Source organism: Pelmatolapia mariae, linkage group LG3_W (assembly GCF_036321145.2).
Source record: "Pelmatolapia mariae isolate MD_Pm_ZW linkage group LG3_W, Pm_UMD_F_2, whole genome shotgun sequence".
NCBI classification, from domain to species: domain Eukaryota; kingdom Metazoa; phylum Chordata; class Actinopteri; order Cichliformes; family Cichlidae; genus Pelmatolapia; species Pelmatolapia mariae.
Window position 1 is genome coordinate 26,010,613 of NC_086229.1, and position 23,101 is coordinate 26,033,713.

General features: G+C 41.4%; 2 protein-coding genes across 2 annotated transcripts in view; both read right to left on the minus strand.

Annotated features, from left to right (window-relative positions):
• LOC134621405 (NACHT, LRR and PYD domains-containing protein 12-like) overlaps positions 1-7,559 on the minus strand; it is a 109,979-nt gene extending 102,420 nt beyond the window's left edge. The window contains exons 1-2 of the mRNA XM_063467885.1: positions 7,292-7,559; positions 5,380-7,171 (exon numbers count right to left, since the gene is read on the minus strand). Of these exons, the coding sequence (XP_063323955.1) occupies positions 5,380-7,171; positions 7,292-7,559 (2,060 nt within the window). The remainder of the gene's footprint in view (positions 1-5,379; positions 7,172-7,291) is intronic.
• A 3,221-nt stretch (positions 7,560-10,780) lies between these two features.
• On the minus strand, positions 10,781-21,214 carry LOC134621412 (E3 ubiquitin-protein ligase TRIM21-like). Its single transcript, XM_063467897.1, has 2 exons — positions 19,589-21,214; positions 10,781-10,954 (listed from the first exon to the last, which is right to left on the minus strand). Exons 1-2 carry the CDS (start codon positions 21,212-21,214, stop codon positions 10,781-10,783), a joined length of 1,800 nt encoding a protein of 599 aa, XP_063323967.1.
• Between the last annotated feature and the right edge of the window lie 1,887 nt (positions 21,215-23,101).

Consider the following 23,101-nt stretch of genomic DNA (forward strand, 5'->3'; position numbering starts at 1 on the left):
TAATATTATAAACACACATGTGCTCTTCACATCTGTGCTTCAGCTCCTCTTACTATGTTTGACATGACAATGTGATTCAGTCTCTCTCAGATCTCCAGACTTTTATAGACAATCTTTGTTTGGCTTTAGTTTGGAGATAAAGGAGGGCACCTGACTCACCAGCCTAACACGTCCCCTGGTGCATGTACTACTGTTTGGCCTGTCACAGCATCTGCCTTCTCTAGCTGCCGACGGTGTGCACAGTGCCAGGTAGGTAACCACAGCTACATTTCTGGCACTGGGCTGTAGTTCGTGGCCGTTGCATGCTGGCTAACGTGGTTTAACCTGGCTGTGTGAACAAATTTAGAAACTATGATTTCCCTTTTAACCATACACTTGATATGCCTACCATTGCTCGGCTTTATTATTGGACTATGCAGTGTTTTTTAGAGCCATACCAAAGGCTCAGACCTTTATGCGAATGATGGAATGCATTATTCAAAATTGGAACTGCTACGTCTAAAGTAAGTAAGTAAGTAAAATTTTATTTATATAGCACATTTCTAGATAGAAATCACAAAGTGCTTCACAAGATATAACAGATTAAAAAGACAAAATACAAACAAAGTTAGCAAAAAGCAATTTTAAAAAGATGTGTTTTCAGCTGTTTTTTAAAAGTAATCAATGAATCAGCGGATCGTAAGTCCTGAGGAAGGGAATTCCAGAGTCTGGCGGCCACAGTAGCAAAAGCTCTATCACCCCTAGTTTTCAGTCTCGTATACGGAGTGACAAGTAGGCCCTGACTACTCGACCTCAGAGACCTACCAGGGGCATAGGGCTGTAAAAGCTCAATAATATATGGTGGTGCTTGTTGTTGAAGAGCCTTAAAAGTTAAAACCAAAATCTTAAAATGGACTCTAAATTCGACGGGAAGCCAATGTAACTGCATAAGCAACGGTGTTATATGTGAATATTTTGAAGCTTTCGTCAACAGTCTTGCTGCAGCATTCTGAACGATCTGCAGGCGCTCCAAAGAACCTTTGTTTAGACAAGTAAACAGGGAATTGCAATAGTCCAGTCGTGAAGAGATAAAAGCATGAATAACAATCTCCAGTTCGGTATAGGATATTATAGAGCTCAATTTAGAAATATTTCTTAAATGATAAAAGCAAGACCGAACAAGAGATTTAACATGACTATCTAACGTAAAAGCAGGATCAAGGATAATCCCTAAGTTCCTGACAGATGGTTTTACAAACGTTGAAAGAGGACCAAGAGCATTCATTATACTGGGTATATGTCTATCTGGGGCACATAAGAGGACTTCGGTTTTATTTTCATTTAGTTGGAGGAAGTTTTCAGCCATCCAGCCTTTAATGGTTTCCAAGCACACATTTAAAAGCTGCAGCTTAGAAGCCTCTTCCGGTTTAAAAGATATATAGAGTTGGATATCGTCTGCATAACAATGGTAACAGATATCCTCAAAAGGGCTCAAAATGTGCTGGAGAGGAAGTAAATAAACTAGAAACAGTAATGGCCCTAGCACAGAGCCTTGTGGCACACCAAAAGACAGGGACGCAGAAGATGATCTATACTTAGAAACTGCCACAGTAGAATATCGTTCAGAGAGATACGAGGAGAACCATTTCAATGCAGTCCCAGAGACACCGACCCAGTATTTCAGCCTGTTAAGCAAAATATAGTGGTCAACAGTATCAAAGGCCGACGTAAGATCCAACATTAAGAGAACAGAACATTTACCTGCATCGCTTTGTAACAAAATGTCATTAGAAACTCTAAGAAGGGCTGTTTCAGTGGAATGAACTTTACGAAAGCCAGATTGAAATTTGTCAAAAATACTATATTTATCTAAAACTGCTGTAAGCTGCTTAGCCACAATCTTCTCTAGAATCTTAGCAATTAACGGAATTTTTGAGATCGGTCTATAATTGCTAGTGAGAGATGGGTCCAGCATAGGCTTTTTTAACAAGGGATGTATAACAGCAGTTTTAAAATAGGCAGGGACTATGCCCGAGGCCAAGGAGGTATTAATTATAGTAAGAATACAGGGACCAGTAGAGTAAAAGACATTTTTGAATAATGATGCGGGTAAAAAATCAAGAGAGCAAGAGGATAATTTTGTTGCACTAACTATTTTTCCCAGCTCTGGTAGTGAGACAGGTGAAAAACCTTCTAAAACAACAGGCCGAGCTGGCGTGGGAACTGACAGCGCAGACGCTGAAAAAGACAGGTTTTTCCTTATGTTGCTAATTTTTTCTAAAAAGAAAGCAAGAAAAGTTTCACAATCTTCGACGGAAGAAATAATAGCAGCAGGTGGAGCAGGAGTAATAATATTAGTAATAGTATCAAATAAAACTTTAGGATTACCTCTGCTCTTTGCAACCAACTGAGAAAAATAAGCAGCCCTCGCAACTCTAATAGCATTGTTAAAAGAGGCTAAAAGATCCTTTAAATAAAGGAGATGAACATTTAAGTGGGTTTTCCTCCATAACCGCTCAGCTTTACGACAATTACGTTTTATAAGACGAATGTTGTCATTTAACCAGGGTACAGACTTAGAAGCAGGCACAGGTCTCATTTTAATCGGACAGATTTCATCTAAGATCGAAAGACAATGATAATTGAATAGATCTATAGAAAAATCAACATCGTTCTGTGGGGATAATGTTAAATTAAAAGCATCAGAGAACCTCTGTGCTGTGGAGGAATTTAAAGTGCGGGAAATAACTGTCCGATGAACAGGAGACATAGGCTCATAAAAAGACATATTAAAAAAGACACAATAATGGTCAGAAATAAAAATGTCCTTAGAACAAATATAATCAATATTCAGACCCAAAGAAAAAACAAGGTCCAGTGTATGGCCTTTGTTATGTGTGGGGCCCGATACATGTTGGATGAAGTGAAAAGAGTCCATGATACTGGTAAAACCCCTAGCAAAGAGGTCGGACTCATCATCAACATGTATATTAAAATCTCCCACAAGAAGCAATTTAGACAACCTCATAGTAGAGGACAGAAAATCACTAAACTCGGCTAAAAACGAGCTGTTTGGGCCAGGAGGGCGATAAACCAACGCACAGTAAAAAGGATCCTTCTTTCCGATTTTGATGAGCTGCAGTTCAAAAGACAGAAAGTGTCCAACTTTCACTGAACGGCAGTTAAAACGGCTCCGAAATGCCACCGCGAGGCCTCCTCCACGACCAGATCCTCGAGGCTGGCTAATGACAGAGAAGCCATTTGGGCACATTTCAATAGTAGACGAATAATCCGACCCCCGTTGCCAGGTCTCAGTCAAGAACAGGAAGTCCAGATTTTTAGAAACAATAAAATCGTTAAGCACAAACGATTTATTCGTCAAAGATCGGGCATTAAAAAGCGCCATGGACAGCGGGGTGAAGACATTGTTGTTGGAAAAAGCTCGAGTTTCTCGAATTAAAGGGCGTAAATTCTCGGGATCAGAGCCTTCACGTTCATATATTCCACTCACCGAGGGGATGAAAAGCCAGTCGGCAGGAGAGACTGGATGAACCCTTCTGAGATAACACGGCCTCGGAGAGCCGGGCCCCTTATATCCAAGTAGGGCCTTGGGAGACAGATTCCCCTCCATATAGCTGTCATGTGCGTAGGCAACAGAAAAAGCTCGACATCGCTTTCCAATCAGCCCCCGCCGCCAGAGGAGCCTAAACTTCACCTGGATGCCCGATCTCTTTCCTCTTCTTCTCCGTGGTCTACGGGGAACGCTGAAAGCGCTGGCCGAAGATCCAGTCACAGGCAGAGGGTGGAAGGTACCAGAGGAGTGCGGAGGAAAATGTGGAGAATGGAAAGTCCCACAAAAGGAAGAAGAAAAAACATCTTTGGGCGTCATTGACGACCGGATGGATAATAGCGTCAGACGATCGTAGACTAAGGCAGCCAGTACATCATTAAAACAGTTAAAAAACATGAGGACTCGGCTGCCTCCCCAAACTTATGCGCGCTGTGTTGCTTTCGGGATAGCTCGCCGCCCACGCTACATTCACCGGGGCTGCCGTGATTATAATTATCCTGTGGGAAACAGACTTTCTCACCAAATACCATCTGTCTGGACAGCTCCCCATGGTCTCTCAACTAGACTGCACAGAAAAAACAGAGGTGCCAGCACCAACAATTTTCAGTGTCTGGAATTTATACCTTCCACTATTTTACCTGGTGCTGCCACACATATAGTCTTGGATTCTTCATTCAAATTGGCATTAATCAATGCAAGGTCCATGGTGAACAAGAATTTCATATACCGTGACCTGTTTGTCTCTCATGGCTTGGACTTTCTTTTTATTACTGAAACCTGGCTACACACTGATGATCTACTTGCTTTTGTGGAACTGACTCCTGAAACTGTAACTTCCTTAACACACCTAGGACCTGCCGTCGTGGAGGCGGCTAGGCAACAATTTACAGAGATCACTATAAAATGGTAAATGGGCTGTACTTGTATAGCGCTTTACTTAGTCCCTGAGGACCCCAAAATGTCTGTGAAGGTTCTCAGTCATCCAGGTCATCGTAGTCTAAGGAGCTTGGAAAGAAAAGTGTCTGGACTTATTTAAGTTTAAGTTAAGTTAAAATTAAGTTCTGACAGTTTTCTGACAGTGTAGACTGTCAGAAAACGACTACAAGAAGACAGCTCCTTGGAAGACAGGACCAACTTCACACCCGATCAGATTTGCACATTGTTAGACCTCTGCCTCACCACTACATATTTCAAATACAACAAGGGTTTCTACAGACAAAAACATGGCTGTGCCAAAGGCTCCCCCATGTCACCTATTGTAGCCAACCTTTACATGGAAGAAGTGGAAAGAAAGGCTCTTGGCTCTTTTAAAGGGAGAGTACCCAGCCACTGGTACAGATATGTAGACAACACCTGGGTCAAAATCAAAACACAAGAAGTGGAATCCTTCACAGCGCACATTAACGCCGTGGATAAGAACATCAAAGCACAAAGGAGAAGCTCAGACGGTGACTGCTCTGGATATTTGTCAATGTTTTTAACATTAGATTTCACGTCACTACAAAGAAGCTCTTCATAGATTCTTATTTCGGTCTTCTCTCTGACAGGAGCCGCCTGAATGACCAACAACAGCAGCAGCAGATTTCAAAATACTGCCCCCTAATGACACAACACATGTACTACATGCAGATGTGAGTCTACAACACACAGCGTATGATTACCAATGCAGGATCATGCTAAGTGCACACACACATTTCCTGATGAACAGAAAATATCATTTTATTTGAGAAACTCAAACTAATGAGAGTCATTTAGTACTGTGTATATCTGAAGAACTAAGCTACTAATCTACACTAATTAATGATGTTAATGATCACATCTGGACTCACTGAACCTTTCTGCAGTTCCTCACAGCTGGAATCAGTCTCAGTCGTCCCTGCTCTGATGTGTTGTACTTCTGCAGGTCAAACTCATCCAGAACCTCCTCTGACATCTGCAGAATGAAGGCCAGAGCTGAGCAGTGGATCTCAGAGAGTTCCTTCTCTGATCTGTTCTCTGACTTCAGGAACTCTTGGATCTCCTGAAATAATGAGAGGTCGTTCATCTCCATCAGACAGTGGAAGATGTTGATGCTTCTGTCAGGAGAGATTTTATCACTGGTCGTCTTCTTCAGGTTGTCGATGACTCTCTGGATGACTTCTGGACTGATCTCTGTCTGACCCAGCAGACCTCCTAAGAGTCTCTGGTTGGACTCCAGAGAGAGGCCATGAAGGAAGCGAACAAACAGGTCCAGGTGGCCATTTTTACTCTGGAGGGATTTCTCCATCACTCTCTTCAGGAAAACAATCAGAGGTGACTCATTCCAATCTATCCTCAGAAGGTCCACCACCACCTTTGTCGTTGTATTGGTGAAACAGTTGAACATGTAGACTGCAGCCAGAAACTCCTGAATGCTCAGATGAACAAAGCAGTAGACTGGTTTCTGGAAGATCACACACTCTTTTTTGAAGATCTCTGTACAAACTCCTGAGTACACCGAGGCCTCTGTGACATCCAGACCACACTGCTCCAGGTCTTCTCGGTAGAACATGATGTTGCCTTTCTCCAGATGTTCAAATGCCAGCCTCCCCAGCTTCAGAAGAACTTCCCTGTCAGCCTCCATCAGCTCCTGTGGACTCATCTTATGTCCCTCACGGTACTTGTTCTTCTTCCTCTTTGTCTGAACCAGCAGGAAGTGTGAGTACATGTCAGTCAGGGTCTTGGGCAGCTCTCCTCTCTGCTCTGTAGTCAACATGTGCTCCAGAACTGTAGCAGTGATCCAGCAGAAGACTGGGATACTACACATGATGTGGAGGCTCCTGGATGTCTTCATGTGGGAGATGATTCTGCTGGACAGCTCTTCATCACTGAATCTCCTCCTGAAGTACTCCTCCTTCTGGGTGTCAGTGAAGCCTCGTACTTCTGTTAGCCTGTCAACACATGTAGGAGGGATCTGATTGGCTGCTGAAGGTCGGGAAGTTATCCAGACGAGAGCTGAGGGAAGCAGATTCCCCTGGATGAGGTTTGTCAGCAGCTGGCTGACTGATGACTTCTGTGTGACATCAGACACCAGCTTCCTGTTGGTGAAATCCAATGAAAGTCTGCTTTCATCCAGGCCGTCAAAGATGAACAAAAGTTGAGAGACAGCGAGCTTCTCTGCTGTGACCTTCTGTAATGTTGGATGGAAAACATGGAGCAGCTCCAGAAGACTGTACTGCTCATCTCTGATCAGGTTCAGCTCCCTGAATGAAAGCAGAACCACCACACTGACATGTTGGTTCTCCAAGCCCTCTGCCCAGTCCAGAGTGAACTTCTGCACTGAGAAGGTTTTTCCAACACCAGCGACGCCATTGGTCAGAACCACTCTGATGGGTCTCTGTTGGTCAGGTAAGGCTTTAAAGATGTCCTGGCACCTGATTGGAGTGTCATGGAGGGCGTCCATCTTGGAAGCTGTCTCCAGCTGCCTCACCTCATGTTGGGTATGAACCTCTTCACTCTGTCCCTCTGTGATGTAGAGCTCAGTGTAGATCCTGTTGAGGAGGGTTCTACTTCCTGCTTTATCACTTCCTTCAGTCACACGTTCACATCTCCTCCTCACACTGATCTTATGTTCATCTAAAACCTCCTGCAGACCAACATCTGCTGAAAGAAAGAAAAACAATGAGACTAAAGAGAAAGAAAACTCTTCAGTGTCAGAACAACAGAATAAGAAGTCCAGTTTTCAGAAATGAGTCCATCAGCAGACAGATGTTCAGCCCTTACTTTGTACACAGCTGCTCTGACTGGCTGTCTGCTGTCCAGCTCCAGTTCTGGATCTTTCTCTACACTGGGGACAGGATGAGTCTCCTGATGAAGCAGACTGGTCCCAGTATGAGGAGATGCACTGTCTGCAGAACCAGTGTCCACAGCTGGTAGAGACTGGATCCTTCAGGACGTCCTGACAGAAAGGACAGCAGGGCAGCTGCTTCTCCTCACAAACAGCACTCCTCTTCCTCTTTCTGTGAACACATTTCTTTATCACTAAAATCATTTACTGACGGTTGCTAAAAATATCCAAATTTAAAAGATGGTGAAAAAGTTCTGATGGTCACAGAGAACAGTAAAAGTGTTACGATATTTTTTTTTCATGTTTTAATTGTAGTTCTCCCAGTTTAGGTTTTTGTTTAGTTTCACCCATGCCCTTTGTTTCTATCTATTTTTGCTAGCCTTAATAAACGGCTTGATTTTGTTAATCAGCGTCGCGTTTCACATTCTGTTTTTGTCTGCATTTGAGTCCTTTTCACACTACATGCAGTCTGCCCCAGCCAGACTGTTTCCAGACTGAACAGTGCCTTCCAACTGGGCTGCCACGATTAGTCGACTAGTCACGATTAAGTCGACCATCAAAATCGTGGACGACTAATTTAATAGTCGACACGTCATTTGAAGCTTTGTAAGATCCCAAAAGACGCAGGAATAAGTAGTAGGATTTAAGAGTGTAATAACGGACTGAAACAGAAGATGGCAGCACTGCATGTACAAGGATGCCAGCTGCCGTTAAACCCAGAAGAAGAAGAAGCTGTGTCCCAGAATTCATAGCGCGGCCCTGCTCAGTTTCAAACAATGGCAGCAACCATTGTTTGATATTATTTAATATTACACTTATTATTCTTTCTGGGTCACAAAATAAACTTTTAACATATTTTCATGTTAGAATGTAGCTGTGTAAACTAGAGATGGCACGATACCACTTTTTTTATGTCCGATACCGATATCATAAATTTGGCTATCTGCCGATACCGATATGAATCCGATATAGTGTTTTTTAATCAATAAAACTGTTTTTTTAATATCTTGCTGCATTTTGTATAAGTTCATACTCAAGTTTAAATAAACAACAACACTAAAGCTATTCTGTTATACCTGTATGCAAAAAATACACTGCACCCAAAATATTTCATAGTTCAGCAACACTGATCAATCTAATAAACTTAAACCTACTCCATCCTCCCTATTCTGGTATTTTAAAGAGTACTTAGCTGAAATATTAAGCAACCTCACTAATAGGGTTGCAAACTCCCAGCAAAAAAAAATAGGGAACCACCCCCCACCCTCCACCTCATGATGCTTAATCGACGTAATCAACTTTAATTTGATGCAGGGTGAAAAAAAAATGCACAGAATTAAATTATTTTTCAAGAATAATTAAATAGATTCAACATCTTCAACAGAATTGCAGACTGCACAGATGTTACCTTCCCAAAGGAAAAAGTACTATAGCTTACTAGGGTATATTAGACTTAACAGTTACTATATACAGTAATGGACTTCTATATATTGTAGCGGGCCAGGGCTGTTCGGGGATGTTATGGACACTTATGTTCTGTTTTGCAGTTATGTTCCGTTGTCATGTTGCCATGGTTACAGGTGACGCTCTCTCTGCGACGGGGTGTTTCCGGTGAGAGAGCGCCTTTTGTTGTTGTTGTGTTGTTGCCGCGCTGAGCAGTGGGCTCGCGCCAGTGTTCCTCTGAAAAGTTAAATAAACGGCTGTGCTCCCGGCTAGCTGGCGGAAGCAAGACCAACCGAAACCTCTGTCTCCTCCTTTCCTGAGCTCGCCACAATATTTTACATCAGATTAAAACTTTGGGTGTAAGATTCAGATAATTATTTATTAAAAGCTAGATATTTTAAATGAGAATAAGAAAGAAAAGTATGTCTTTGTGCCCCCTTTTCCCTGTTCATGCCCTATTGGCCCCCCTGGCTAAACTTTGCTAGATCCGCCCCTGCACAGTTACCAGCCGTCAGCTGCGTAGAAAAGGATCCTGGTCTAGAAAGTAATATTAAATAAATTCTAACAACAGCTTATCAAGGTTAAAAGTGCTGCTGTTGTTCAGCCGCTGGTTTCCTCTTTCTGGTGCAAAGTGGACCAAAAACAAAGAAGAGAGACGGACTCGCGACAGAAAAGCCGATCAGCTGATCATTAAGCAGTTTCATGAAGTAGCGGCAGGAGAGGGAGAGAGAATGAGAGGCACTCGCTCCATATATCGGTGGTAAGCTTAACGTAGGTACGCTTTACAAACATTCAGAGATGAACTTACACACTTGCTTTACTTCTCTCTGGGATAACTTCCTCGGAGATGAAATGCTGGTTTGGTAGCGAGGCTACAAATACACACAGCCGCTCTATCACGTGAGCGCACTGCTCGACATGCTACGGTTATGAGGCCAGTTACGCCGTGTCGCAAGTTTTGTGAGGTGTTTTTTTAATATATATTTAATGGATCGGATTACATTTTTAATTTCTCACCGATATCCGATCCAGTAATTTAGGTCAGTATCAGACCGATACCGATACGTAATATCGGATCGGTCCATCTCTAGTGTAAACCTCAAGTATCTGCTTGGTTTATCAAGACACCACTTATTTTCAAAAGCGCGCCGACGTTTTTGGAGACCTCTGTTACCCACCAGCTCGATAGCTAGCCGGGGTTCAAGGCTCACTAGAGCCGGTGAGAACAGCGGACTCCCGGCAAATCATTTTCAAACCCACCGCCGTCTTTCGCTACTCAGGTTAAACATGATATATAAGTCACTTAGATAACCTAAAAATGTTATTGTTTGGCTTTTTTCATTTTATTTGTTCCTGAGTAAATCGGTTTGGCTGAGATTTAAAGTTATAGTTTTTACACAGCTGAATAAACATCAAGCAGACAGCTGATTATCAGAAGTGTGAGATGCTCGAGAATTTACTCCAGTGTCCTGTTATATTTTAGAAAGCAAGGAGCAGACGGCTAAGTTTATTAAACTCCACTGAAACAATCTGCAGATTTCATTAAAATTAAATAAACTATCATCTTGTCTTTATTTTTAGTTAGCACATACCTTAAACACATAAAGCTGTAAGCTAATGATAGTTATATAAGAGCAGATGCATGCTGGTGCAATAAGCTGTACGTTTTACGTCCAATGGATGCATGATCTGATTAGTCGACTAATCGCAAAAATAATCGGTGACTTGTCGACTATCAAAATAATCGTTTGTGGCAGCCCTACTTCCAACAGAAAAGTATCTCCACTTTTTGTCACAAAGTGATGCTTCATTTTTGTTTCCAATAGTTAAAAACTGACAATTCTGTCCAAATCTGTCTTAAAACCAGCTAAAAAGACAGTTACACCTGTGCGTTCTTTCAGACACTGCTCTCCTACAGATATGCATTTTAGACAACAGGAAACATAAAAGTCATTTAAATCAGACACCAAACGGACATCAGTTCATGTTACTAACAGCTCACCTCTCTGCAGCAGAGACGTTAAAATCAATGACCTCATATTTAGGCACATTGCTCTTTGAGGACACAAAGCTGGGATCAGATCCGGGTTCATGTTTGCGTTTAGTTCCTTGTTTCTTCCTGTGAATAATGATGGAGCAGTGATGTGAGTGCTGAGCTGTGACATGGAGAAGAGTCATGGACAGTTAGAGATGGTCATCTCACCTCTGAGCTTTGGTCTGGCTCTCATGTTCCCCACACAGAGTGCTTTTAGAGGGAGGGACTCCCTCCTCTCTGTCCTCACACTGATCCATGCTGCTCAATTCACATCAGCTCACACACACTTTCTACCTTCACCTGCAGAGGAAACACAAACCATTCATGTGCACATCAACTGAAATCCTCCTTTCCATCACGTGTGCTGTCCAAATATCAGCTGCTTCTTTCCTGCTTCATCTCAGTGTCAGCTGAATGCAGTCAGATAGCAGTGTGAGGCAGAAGAAGCTGCCATAAGCTTCTCTAGTACTACTATGATGCCACCATAGAGAACTGTTTGTTTAATTCAATCTTAAACATGATCAACCTATCTCTAATAATCGGCTATGTACCACAGGCCTTCAACCTGGGTGTAGTTAAATCGTTAATTAAAAAACAATTTCTTGATCCAGCGGTCTTAGCTAATTATAGGCCAATCTCCAACCTTTCTTCCATACCAAAAATTCTTGAAAGAGTTGCTGTCAAACAGCTAACAGATCATGTGCAGAGAAATAGCTTATTTGAAGAGTTTCAGTCAGGTTTCAGAGCCCATCACAGTACAGAAACAGCTTTAGTGAAGGTTACAAATGATATTCTTGTGACTCCACACCTCTCATGCTGTTCTGCTAGAGTTTCCACTCCAGCTTCCTCCTGTAATTGTCCTTAGCCTCTCTGATCTTACTGTATTACCCTTCAAGGACCTGCAGTTCAAGGACAGCCAAACCCATCTATTCTCTGATTGGATATTTAAATTTGTGATTGACATGACATTGGCCAATCAGATGAAAGGAAGAAAAATAGGGTCAAAATTCGTACTTGTAACTTGAAACTTGAGTACAGAGTTTCACACAAATCTTTTTTACACACACACAAATTCTTTTTACACATAGAAATCTTTTTTACGCACACACAAATTCTTTTTACACATACAAATCCTGATTTACAAGTACAAAATATTTATGATCACGATTTGAGCCCGTATTTTTCAGCCGAGGGAACATTCTTCATGGAAGTTTAAACTAGAAAAACTGGTAACTGCAAGCAGCATTCTTTCAGTTTACAGAACAGCTGATTTCTCTTAAGCATCAGCAGTAAGTTGAAAATGTCTCACTTTCTGTTTCTGTTCCATCAGTTTCTGTGACGCCTCAATCATCAGCAAAACGACCCAGAGACCACAAACTAGAGAGAAACACAAGAGACACACTCTGACCAACTAATAATGATTCACAGCTTCAAATGCTAAAAGAAATCTCAGACTCAAATCCACTGATTAAAAACACAAAGTCATGGAAAAGCTGCAGAGTCCAAATACTTTGCTGCATATTATGCATGACTCGAGTAAAATCCTCCACATGCAGATGTATGAAGGGGTTTTTTTTTCTGTCACTTCAGTAAAACCTGAACACCAACTTCTTAAGAACAAACTGATTTTATCTGATTGTTTCCAGTTAAAAGAAGATCAATTTTCTATCAGATCACTAATCAATGTCTGATGTTTCTAAAGTTTCATACAGATCCATCACAGTACCAAATATTTCAGTGCAGAGTTACTGACTCATAACCAGTATGGATTCAGTCAATCAATAATCTAAAATCATGTGGATTTGTCTTCAAACATAAGAGTGATCAAAGTTTGTCCTGAAATAAGAGCTTAACATTTGGTCCAAACATCCCAGAGCAGAAACAAACAGTAAAACTGTTAAAGGAGGAAACAAAGCAAACTTACAGTTTCTTCAAACGAACACACCAATAACAAGCTCCACACCACACCTGGACACTAATCATGGACACAGGTCCTTCCTGGAAGGAGGCTGGTTTCCACCTGAAGCAGGACAGATGGGACGGCCTCAGCTATGTGTGTGTTTATGTGTTAACTTTAAAAATATGCTGTCTGACTGTATAGACTGAGTCAGAGTGACGCTGAGTCACAGTATAGTTCACATGCTGACGTGTGAAGACATGAAACTTTATTGTAGCTGCAGGTGTGAACACTGATCCCAGATCAGCTCTGCTGTGTTTGCAAGATGAACATTTCTCCTGCAAAGCTTTAAATGTTCAGCATGTTTCTCTGCTTCCAGTCTATAGATCCAGTCACACTTTCTAGCTTCACCTAACAGTAAAGACTAACAGCAGAACTGAAACCGAGGAGGAGAAGGAGGATGTGGTGGTGGTGGTCGTGTCGTAAAGACTGAGATTTGGACATACAGAATTGAATTCTACACTATTGTTGATAGGGAAACATAATTTAGGGAACTATGATTAACTATGATGCAGTGTCGGAAGTGAGGGACCACTGTAATTTTGAAGGTAAGTCACAACATACCCTTCGTAAGTCTGTGAAGGTTCTCAGTCATCCAGGTCATCGTAGTCAAAGGAGTTTGCAAAGAAAAGCGTCTGGACTTCTTTAAGTTGCTTGAAGACGTTTCACCTCTCATCCGAGAAGCTTCTTCAGTTCTAAGGTCAAATGGCCGAGAGTCCCAGATTTAAACCCAGTGGGAGTATCCCCCCAAAGAGGGACAAAAGACCCCCTGATGATCCTCTAATCACATGCGCCAAGGTGTGAAAGCGGGTGTGGGACCTAATCAGCCAGGGTTTCGGGTGAGCTCATTGTGAAACCTGGCCCCACCTTGTCATGTGAATTCCTGAGGTCAGATGGCCCAGGATGTGAGTGGGCGGACAGTTGGTGTAGACAGTTGGTGTCGTAAACCACCGCCTCTGAGGCAGTGGTTTACGACACCAACTGTCTGCCATCTATAATCCAGTTTTGAGTTCCCTCCCCAGACGCCTTAACGCCCACTCACATCCTGGGCCATCTGACCTCAGGAATTCACATGAGTTTCACACGTATTTTTTGGCTAAGTCCACACACAAATCTTTTTTAACACACACACAAATTCTTTTTATACATGCAAATCCTGGTTTACAAGTACAAAACTGATTTACAAGTACAAAACATTTATGACCACAATTTGACCCCATAGAGACCCACACTTGAGCTGTGCTGCTGCCCCACAGCTCCTGCTGACACACTCATTGTCATGTGACTGTACAGACAGACTCACACAGAGCTCAAAGCAGGAAGTGGAAATCAGACTGAAGATGGACTCATTGGAAATTTACTGAATATGATTTTGAAATCTCATTGAATCACTGCAGAACCATTACAAGCATCACATCTGACTGTATACATGTTTATATGTATATGTGTATGTTTATTAGGACATGGAAATCAATGAAACAGACATTTTTCATCATGTCTGTACTTTGACAAAACTCGACTGTGATATTTGTATGTCTGCAGCAGCAGTAATGACAGAGAAATCATTTCTTGAAGAAAATCTGTTGTTCATTTCTTCACATCTGACTTCAAATGTCACAAATCGAGTATTTAAAGTCCATTTTGGGGCTTTGATGAGTTGAATCAATGATTTGGATCATTGATTACAGATCATACAGTTCAATGCACATTAGAAATGGTCCAGCAGTACAACAGCTAATACATGGATATGAATGATTACAGAAGAACACTGTGAAAGTTTCACATGAATTGTGGGTAACATGCAATAATGTTTGCACTAACATAAGATCTAAACATAGACTGAACAGCTCAATGAGGACGTTTATAATCTGACCTCACATAAACACACGTTCATCAATGAATTATTGTCAAAGTTTGTGATCTGCAGTCAACTCTCCTCCACCTCAGTCTGCAGCTCCGCCTCCTCAGCCCTGAACCTGTCTGATTGGCTGCTTTGCTCTCATTTCTTTTTGTATTTGCTCTCATTGGTTCTCCACACTCTGGACTCTGTTCAGCTTTTTAAGTGCGTCTTTTTTAGGAGCGATACACTTCCTGTTGTCAGGCCTGTGATGTGTCTTAATGTCTGCTGGTGGACAGAGATTGTAGGGGAGGAACAGCCACACCCACAGGTGAGTTTCCCACCCAGAAACAGAGCGTGAACATCATCTCTGTCTGCGCTGTGTTGGTCACAAGGTTTGTTCTGGGCTTTTAAAGTGGAGGGCTGGAGCTTGTGAGTGATGGAAACTGAGAGCTGTGTTTACACATGCTCAGTGTGACAGGATGTTGGCTGCTGTGAAAGCTGAATGCTCTCTGGTTAGAAGTGATGTCACACATTAGGATAACTGTGCTCGCTCTCTGTCAGAATACGAGGGCCTCGCTTTGACCACATGACTCTCAGTACACAGCATGATGTGTGCGCTGTAAACAGGAAGCAGAGGAGCAGGACTGAGGTAAACCTCTGAGGGATCAAACTGAGACTGAGCTCCGGATGTTTCCACATGTTTCTGCTCTGCCGTGTGTTTGATGATTATTTCAGGTATAAATGATGTAATATGACCAGTCTGATGTGAGCCTGCTTCTCTGACAGCGCCTCACCTCTCTGTGCTGCCCCCTGCTGGCTCTTATCATTACTGACTGAATCCTTGATACACTTACTGCCACTTTATTAAGCACAGCTTTCTAACACAGGCTCAGACCTGCTTTGCCTTCAGAGCTGCCTTAACCTCCTAGGACCTGGCATCCACATATGTGGACATCACATTTTGGGTTATTTAGACCAAAATACTCAATTTTACTCTACAAGGGCCTGATATCAACTTACGAAGACATTATACTGCTACTGTTCTATTGAAATTTTAAACAAATATCCTCATGTGGGGATCTAATTTTTCTTAGAAACAAAAATAAGGTTAAATAAAAAACTGGTAATTCTTTGTTTTTACATTCATCAGGTGCCAATATGCCCAGATATCAAAGGGAAATTAAAAATGCATGCTTTGGAAGAGTTTGGGTCTCAGGAGGCTAAATCTTCATGGCTCAGATTCAGCGAGGTGCTGGAAACATCCCTCAGAATCATGTGATCAGTGATGTCTGCTTCAGCACTGACAGATAGAAAAGTGCATCCACATAACCAGGATATATAATAATAAAAATAATAATAATGATAATAATAATAATAATAATAATAATAATAGAGCTCAATTGCTTCTTTGCTGCCATCTTTAAATATAATCATCAGTGTTTCAGCAGTTATGATATCAGGGACAATCTAGACACCTGTGACAATTCTGAACATGTCACATGGCACACATTAATGATCATGTGATCCACTCTCGATCTGCACTTTCATTCATGACTTCAACATGGTAAATGAGCTTTGAAGAAACATTCAGTGAAATAAAGCTTTCATCACAGGAATCATTTGAGCACCAGATGAACTTTGCAAAGATTCAATGGATTTATCTTCTGTTTCAGATCAACTTTGATCACTTAGAGCCATCTTTAGTCCGTTTTGTCTAGCTTCTCACTCACTAACATCTTATATGATTTCAGATTCTTGCTGTTCCCCACCTGCCCTGTAGGTGGCCTCAGTGTGTTCCCACTGTTTCCAGTCATCTGACCCGTCCTCCATCAGCACACTTGTTCAATCTGATATTCAATGAAAATAGTTCAAAGTCAGCAGATCAAATATTCAAACATTTAATTTTTCTTATTTTGAGAAGTTCTTTTTGAATTTTGATATCAGCGACATGTTTCAAATATTTGGCTCAGGGCCAACAAAAGGCTGTGACCGCATTGGCCAACCTGCCCAGAAGCTTTAATTTAATGCCGACAAGACCAGATCCATGTTTGGATATTTACATCATTCAGTCATTTTATTCGCACAACAACATCTTCAATAACAGAATCTGAATTAAGTTCATGTGTTGCTGCTGCTCACTGATTGGACTGTAGGTTTCAGCTCTGGTCTCTGTCTTTACTGCACAGGTGAAGGTAGAAAGTGTGACTGGATCTATAGACTGGAAACAGGGAAACTCACTGTGACTATTTGCAGTATAAAATGTTTTATTCCAAACACAGTGGGCAGTCTGGGTGTGACGGTATTAGATGTATCAGATGTCTGTTTACACTGGCAGATACAACAAGGCTTCATGTTAACAAGGTCAACTTTACTCTGAAACAGCCTGAAGTCAAACAAACCAAATTAAATGATAAAACCAAAGATCTGTTTCTACACATTAAAGTCTGTACATGATCTAGATACATTAAACATGTCAGGTTTAATTTGTCTTCATCAGTTTTTTCTCATTTCCAGAAATTTTGTGATTTCATATGTGAGTGTTTCTTTTTCACTCTGTGTTTATACACCACTCTGCTTTAAACTATGACATATTATTCATCTCTGGCTCGCTTCCACAGTATGTCTTTGTGCTGTCTTCCTTCTTCCTTCCTTCACCCGAACTGGTTGCGACAGATTCTGCTGGTTCTGCAGGAGGTTTCTTTTGCAATCCAAGTTTATTTAAAAATCACTTTAAACAGCCAATACAGGACCAAAGTCCTGCACAGTAAATGAGTTAAGAACAATAGATAAAACAAAACAGCAAAAACTAAAAACTAAATAAAACACATAATACTTACATATTAAAACAGCCCTATATTAAAAATAGATATTAAAAAACAAAACAACAACCACATTTCACATGGTGTGAAAGGCCAGGGTTAAGAGATGGTTTTCAGGTTTTCAGGATTGATTTAAAAACAGGCAGATGTTAAAGAATAAATATATATTCTTAGTGCTTATTTTCTGTTTATATTGTTTTATGTAGGCCATTATATTAAACAGGTCACAAAGTGGTGAGCAAGACTGAAATGCTGTGCAATAATAAAGATAATAAAGAGAAGAGAAGAGTCTAATCTCTAAAGCCAGATTATTCCACAGGTTTGGAGCTGCTACAGCAAAAGAATGATCTCCTCTGAGTTTACGCTAAATCCTGTACATTTAGGAACAGCTGACTGGCTGACCTAACCTAAGAGAACGGGTGGGTGTACAAGACTGTAGCAGCTCAGAGAGATAAGATGAGACAGACACTATCTCTACTTTCAAGATTAGGCTTCAAACTTTCCTTTTTGATAAGCATATAGTTAGGGCTGGACCAGGTGACCCTGAATCCTCCCTTAGTTATGCTGCAATAGACGTAGGCTGCCGGGGATTCCCATGATGCATTGAGTTTTTCCTTTCCAGTCACCTTTCTCACTCACTATGTGTTAATAGACCTCTCTGCATCGAATCATATCTGTTATTAATCTCTCTCTCTCTTCCACAGCATGTCTTTATCCTGTTTTTCTTCTCTCACCCCAACCGGTCGCAGCAGATGGCCCCGCCCCTCCCTGAGCCTGGTTCTGCCGGAGGTTTCTTCCTGTTAAAAGGGAGTTTTTCCTTCCCACTGTCGCCAAAGTGCTTGCTCATAGGGGGTCATATGATTGTTGGGCTTTTCTCTGTATCTGGCGACTTTTGTTGTGATTTGGCGTTATATAAATAAAATTGAATTGAATTGAATCAATAACAGCATTATAAATATTTGTAATGATATCCCTGATAATTTTTCTCAGATACTGTCTGTCAGCTAAACTTCATTAATGATGGCAGGAAGGATGAAGAGAAGCCTTCCTCCTCTTCCTCCCTTTGTGTGTTTCTGTGCCACTTTTACTGTGTTGGTTGTGCTCAGTCATCTGTAGTGTTGGTCAAGTCACTTGAAAAATGGAATCAGTAACTAATTACTGATTACTTCCCCCCGAAGGTAATCCTGTTACTTTACTGATTACTTATTTTCAAAAGTATTTCATTACTTAGTTACTTACTTACTTATTTACTTTTGAAAAACATGATTTACAACCTGAATAGGTGATAAAGCGACAGATCTTTCATCCCATTTCTACTTTTTCTGCATAATCCATCATACAAAATGTAATCGAATGGGAAAAGTCTCTTTTTAAAACTTGTTTTATTAGTTTTAATGTTTTAACTTTATGCATCAAGCAAAAAATATATTATATGCAACATTCTCTGACTGGAAGAAATTTGTTTAACATTTAAACCTATTTTCTGCACATTCCAGCACATTAAATAAAATATTTTCTTTTTGTTTTTACACCCAGTCTTTCAAATAGATGCAAGTAAAACACAGCAGAAAATAAATAAGGCAAACAAACAAAGCAGGAGTGGGGTAGGCGGATGTTTGCCTTGGTGCAGGTGTGCCACAGCGGTCAGTGGAAGAATCCGCAAGTTTCTCTGTGAATTTTCCATTCAGTGGTAGCGCACTCTGTGCTTGCTTGGAAGTTAAGGGTTTTTTTTTCACTGTAAACAGAAGTTTTCTTCCCACGCACAATGGACACTAATGTTTTTGTCAGTTTTTATAGGGAGGACGCTCCCTATAACACCCACACGTGATTCTGTATTCACTCAAAGCATTTAACAAACTTTATTATGAAATGAAGCTTATTGACATTTTTTCTCTGATATTTGCTCTTCAGCTTGAGTCTCCATTAGTGGGAACATTTCATGATTCAACTTTTCTTCTGCTTGCATAAAATTCAATGAGAATCAGATCAAAATGTGAATCACAGTCCCCGATAATCAGATTCTATAGAAACATGGAGACTGTAGAGGATTTACACTAAACATGTTCATTTTTTCCCTTCAAGAAAAATCAATCAGGTCATCAAATAAAATCAGTCGTTGATCGACTCAGTTTGATTGACAGGACAGATGATCAGAGGTGCAGAGTTTTTACCACCATCATTGTTACAGGGACAGAAGTATGGGTGGAGTTTGTGAGTGAAGGAGCAGCCAGTAAAGGAGTGGATCAGAGCTGCAGCACCTACATCATAAAAGGAGACCAGACCCTCCTCATAATCCACAAACACCCCCACCTTCTTAGGACCAGGCTGAAGATAGAGGGGGACTGAAGGACCAGCAAGAGCTTTGTACTCATTTCCATTTCTCAGCACTACAGTCCAGAAACCATCCTGAGGTCTCAGTGTGATTTCTCCCTTCCTGTTGATCGACTCTGTGGCCACTCCTAAATCCCATTTAGTCTTTCCTTTAACCTGAACCTCAAAGTAAAATTTGCCTGAAGAGAAACTCTGCTCTCCTAAAACAATACCATAGTAAGAAAATCTCTCTGGGTTGTCTGGACGATTCTTTCTCGCATCACTATGATACACTTGTTTTCTATCATCAGACAGGATGAGAGCAGGATGAGCTGTATCAGGATCCAGAGTCACATCCACCTCATACTGCTGGACCCTCTGCAGCTCAGCCTCTAACAGCTTCTTCTTCATGGGTTTCCAGACTGTCTCCTCCAGCTGAGCCACAGCTCTCACCACAGTCCCCTCATATGATGGTGAACGGACTCTGACCTCTGTCCAGTCCTTGGTCGGTGGAGCAGTTTTCATGGACGAGAAGCTTTGGAGGAGGTGGAGGTGGTCTTCAGAGCGTGAGAGCTGCTCCACCTCAGAGCTTCTCTCCATCAGCTCAGAGATTTCCTTTTCCACATCTTTGATGAGACCTTCAGCCTGTTTCTCTGTAGTTTCCTGTTTGTCTTCGATCTCCTTTATGAGCTCCTTCAGACATCTTTCAAAAGACTCCTTCAGAGCAGTGAAGACCTGAACACCTTCTACTTTCTGTCTGTCTGCAGCATCTTTACTCATCTTCACCGACTCTGTGATCTCCTGAATCTTTAGTCGTCTCTTCTGGATCATCTGCTGAATCTCAGCCTCTGTCTTCCCCAGCTCTGCCTTCTTTCCTTCATATTCTTCTCTCAGAGGAACAAACTTGTGGTTCTTGTGGTCTAAAACAGAGCAGATCACACAGACACATGTCTGGTCTGTCTTACAGAATAGCTCCAGAAGTTTATCGTGCTTCGTGCACATCCTGCCTTCCAGGTTCTCCACAGCATCAATCAGCTGATGTCTTTTCAGGCCTTTCACTGTCAGATGAGGCTCCAGGTGAGTCTGACAGTAGGAGGTCTGACACACCAGGCAGGACTTCAGGGCTTTCAGTCTGGTTCCAGTGCAGATGTCACAGGGAACTTCTCCTGGTTTGGCACCTTGTTGCTCTGAGCTGCAGCTGCTGGCTTTCTGCTGAGCTTCACGTCTGAACTGAGCAACCATCTCAGAGATGAAGGTGTTGACGCTCAGCTGAGGTCTAGTGTAGAAAGTCTCTTTACACATGGGACACTGACAGCTCTGATTCATGTCCCAGTGCTGACTGATGCAGGTTTTGCAGAAGTGTCCACATGGTGTAGAGACTGGATCAGTGAACACATCCAGACAGATGGAGCACAGAAACTGATCTTCAGATGGCAGATTGCTGGCAGCAGACATGTCTGCACTCTGAGGGAGAAAGAAAAGAAACACATTTATTTATTTATTCAAAATTCACTTTAAATGTCATGTTTGAAAAGAGAGATACGAGCGTCAAAGCGTCTGGACTTCTTTGAGTTTCTTGAAGACGTTACATCCGAGAAGCTTTTTCAGTTCTAAGAGTAACTGGCTGCATTTTTAGGTAAATAGCTGCAAAAACTTTGTTGTTTGAACAAGATTTCTTTTTAAATTTTCATTGTAAGTGGGTTAAAGCAGTTAATTAAAAGTAGTCTAATATAAATGGAAATGCTGCAATTTGATTATTTTAATACACCATGTAACTTGGATGGATTCAGTGCTGGCGTGACCACGATGCACACGTCTGCTGTTGCTCAGAGTGGTCCAAGGGACCGCTCAGAGAGTTTGTGTGTTTGCTCAGACACATGAAAAATTAGAGGGAACTTTGGTGGAGAGTCCCAGATTTTACGCCCTATGGGAGTGTACCCTCTATTGATCCTCTGCCTAATTACACAAGAAGGTGTCAAAATGTTTGTGGGTCACAATCAGCCAAGATTTCAGGTGAACCCATTGTGAAACCTAACCTCATCCTATCATGTGATTTATTGAGGTCAAAAAATGTGAAATTTGCTTTCCTCAAAGAGTGACCTTTGACCTAGACAGCTGAGTCTTGTCCTCTCCAGCTGGCTCTTCTATGTTGCACGATGTGTTTATGAAGTAGCTGTTTGGTCTCTCCAACATCGAGGTCTGTGCATCCCTCGCTACACAGTACAGCATATACTACGCTGTTCAGTTTGTGTTTGGGATGAATCAGTTTGTGTCTGAGTGTCTGGCCAGGTCTCCACCAAGGTGTTTTTTTTAAATAAACAACAATTGTTCTGTTAATCCTGCTCACATCTCCAATGGTTGCACACAATGTCATTAGCGTGGCTTCACTCAATGTCAGCCACGCCGCTTTTCTAGCTAAAACACCAGTGTCGGCACATAAGGGTGCTGTCAACAACGTTGATTAGCTGCATGTATACAAATGTGAATTGTCTCATTGGTTGGAGCAGCCAGACACCGGTCACTGACTGACTCACACTGCAAAACAGAATGAATTGTTAACATATTTATTTTTATTTCAATTCAGTGTAGATTATTTTTTGTGTGCAACGCAGATTGTCTGTGTGCGGAGACTGTGCAGATTCAGATGACACCCAACTCTATCTGTCCAGAAAGTCAGATAAACAACAATTAGTTAAACTGCATGTCTTAAAGACATAAAGACCTGGATGGCCGCTAACTTTCTGCTTCTTAATTCAGATAAAACTGAGGTTATTGTACTCGGCCCTGAAAATCTTAGAAATGTGGTATGTAACCAGATTTTTACTCTGGATGGCATTACCTTGGCCTCCAGTAACACTGTGAGGAACCTTGGAGTCATTTTTGACCAAGAAATGTCCTTCAATGTACAAATTAAACAAATATGTAAGACTGCTTTCTTCCATTTGTGCAACATCTCTAAAATTAGAAAAATTAAACATGCGTGTGGTGCTGTCATTGGTGTTTGCTCTCTCTGCGGTAGAGTATCACTTCCTGTTCCTGCTCAAACAAAGTGGCATTTTTGAGTAGCTTATCTGCTTAGCAATTTAATTAAAAACTTTTAGATGCATTCTTTTTTCATAGTATAATCTTTGTTAAGTCTAATTGTTGAATGTTGTCAATGTGTTTCTTAAATTTGTAAAGTCTTAGTTCAAGCAGTAGGATCAAAGCCATTCCTTTGATCCTGACCACGTCTCCAGCCACTCTGTGCTGGGGGAGGTTTTATTGTTTATACATCCTATCTGACAGATCTTTTTCTTGTGTTGTAAGTTTCCTGCTTTTATGACCCTTTTGGTGAGCAGGAGG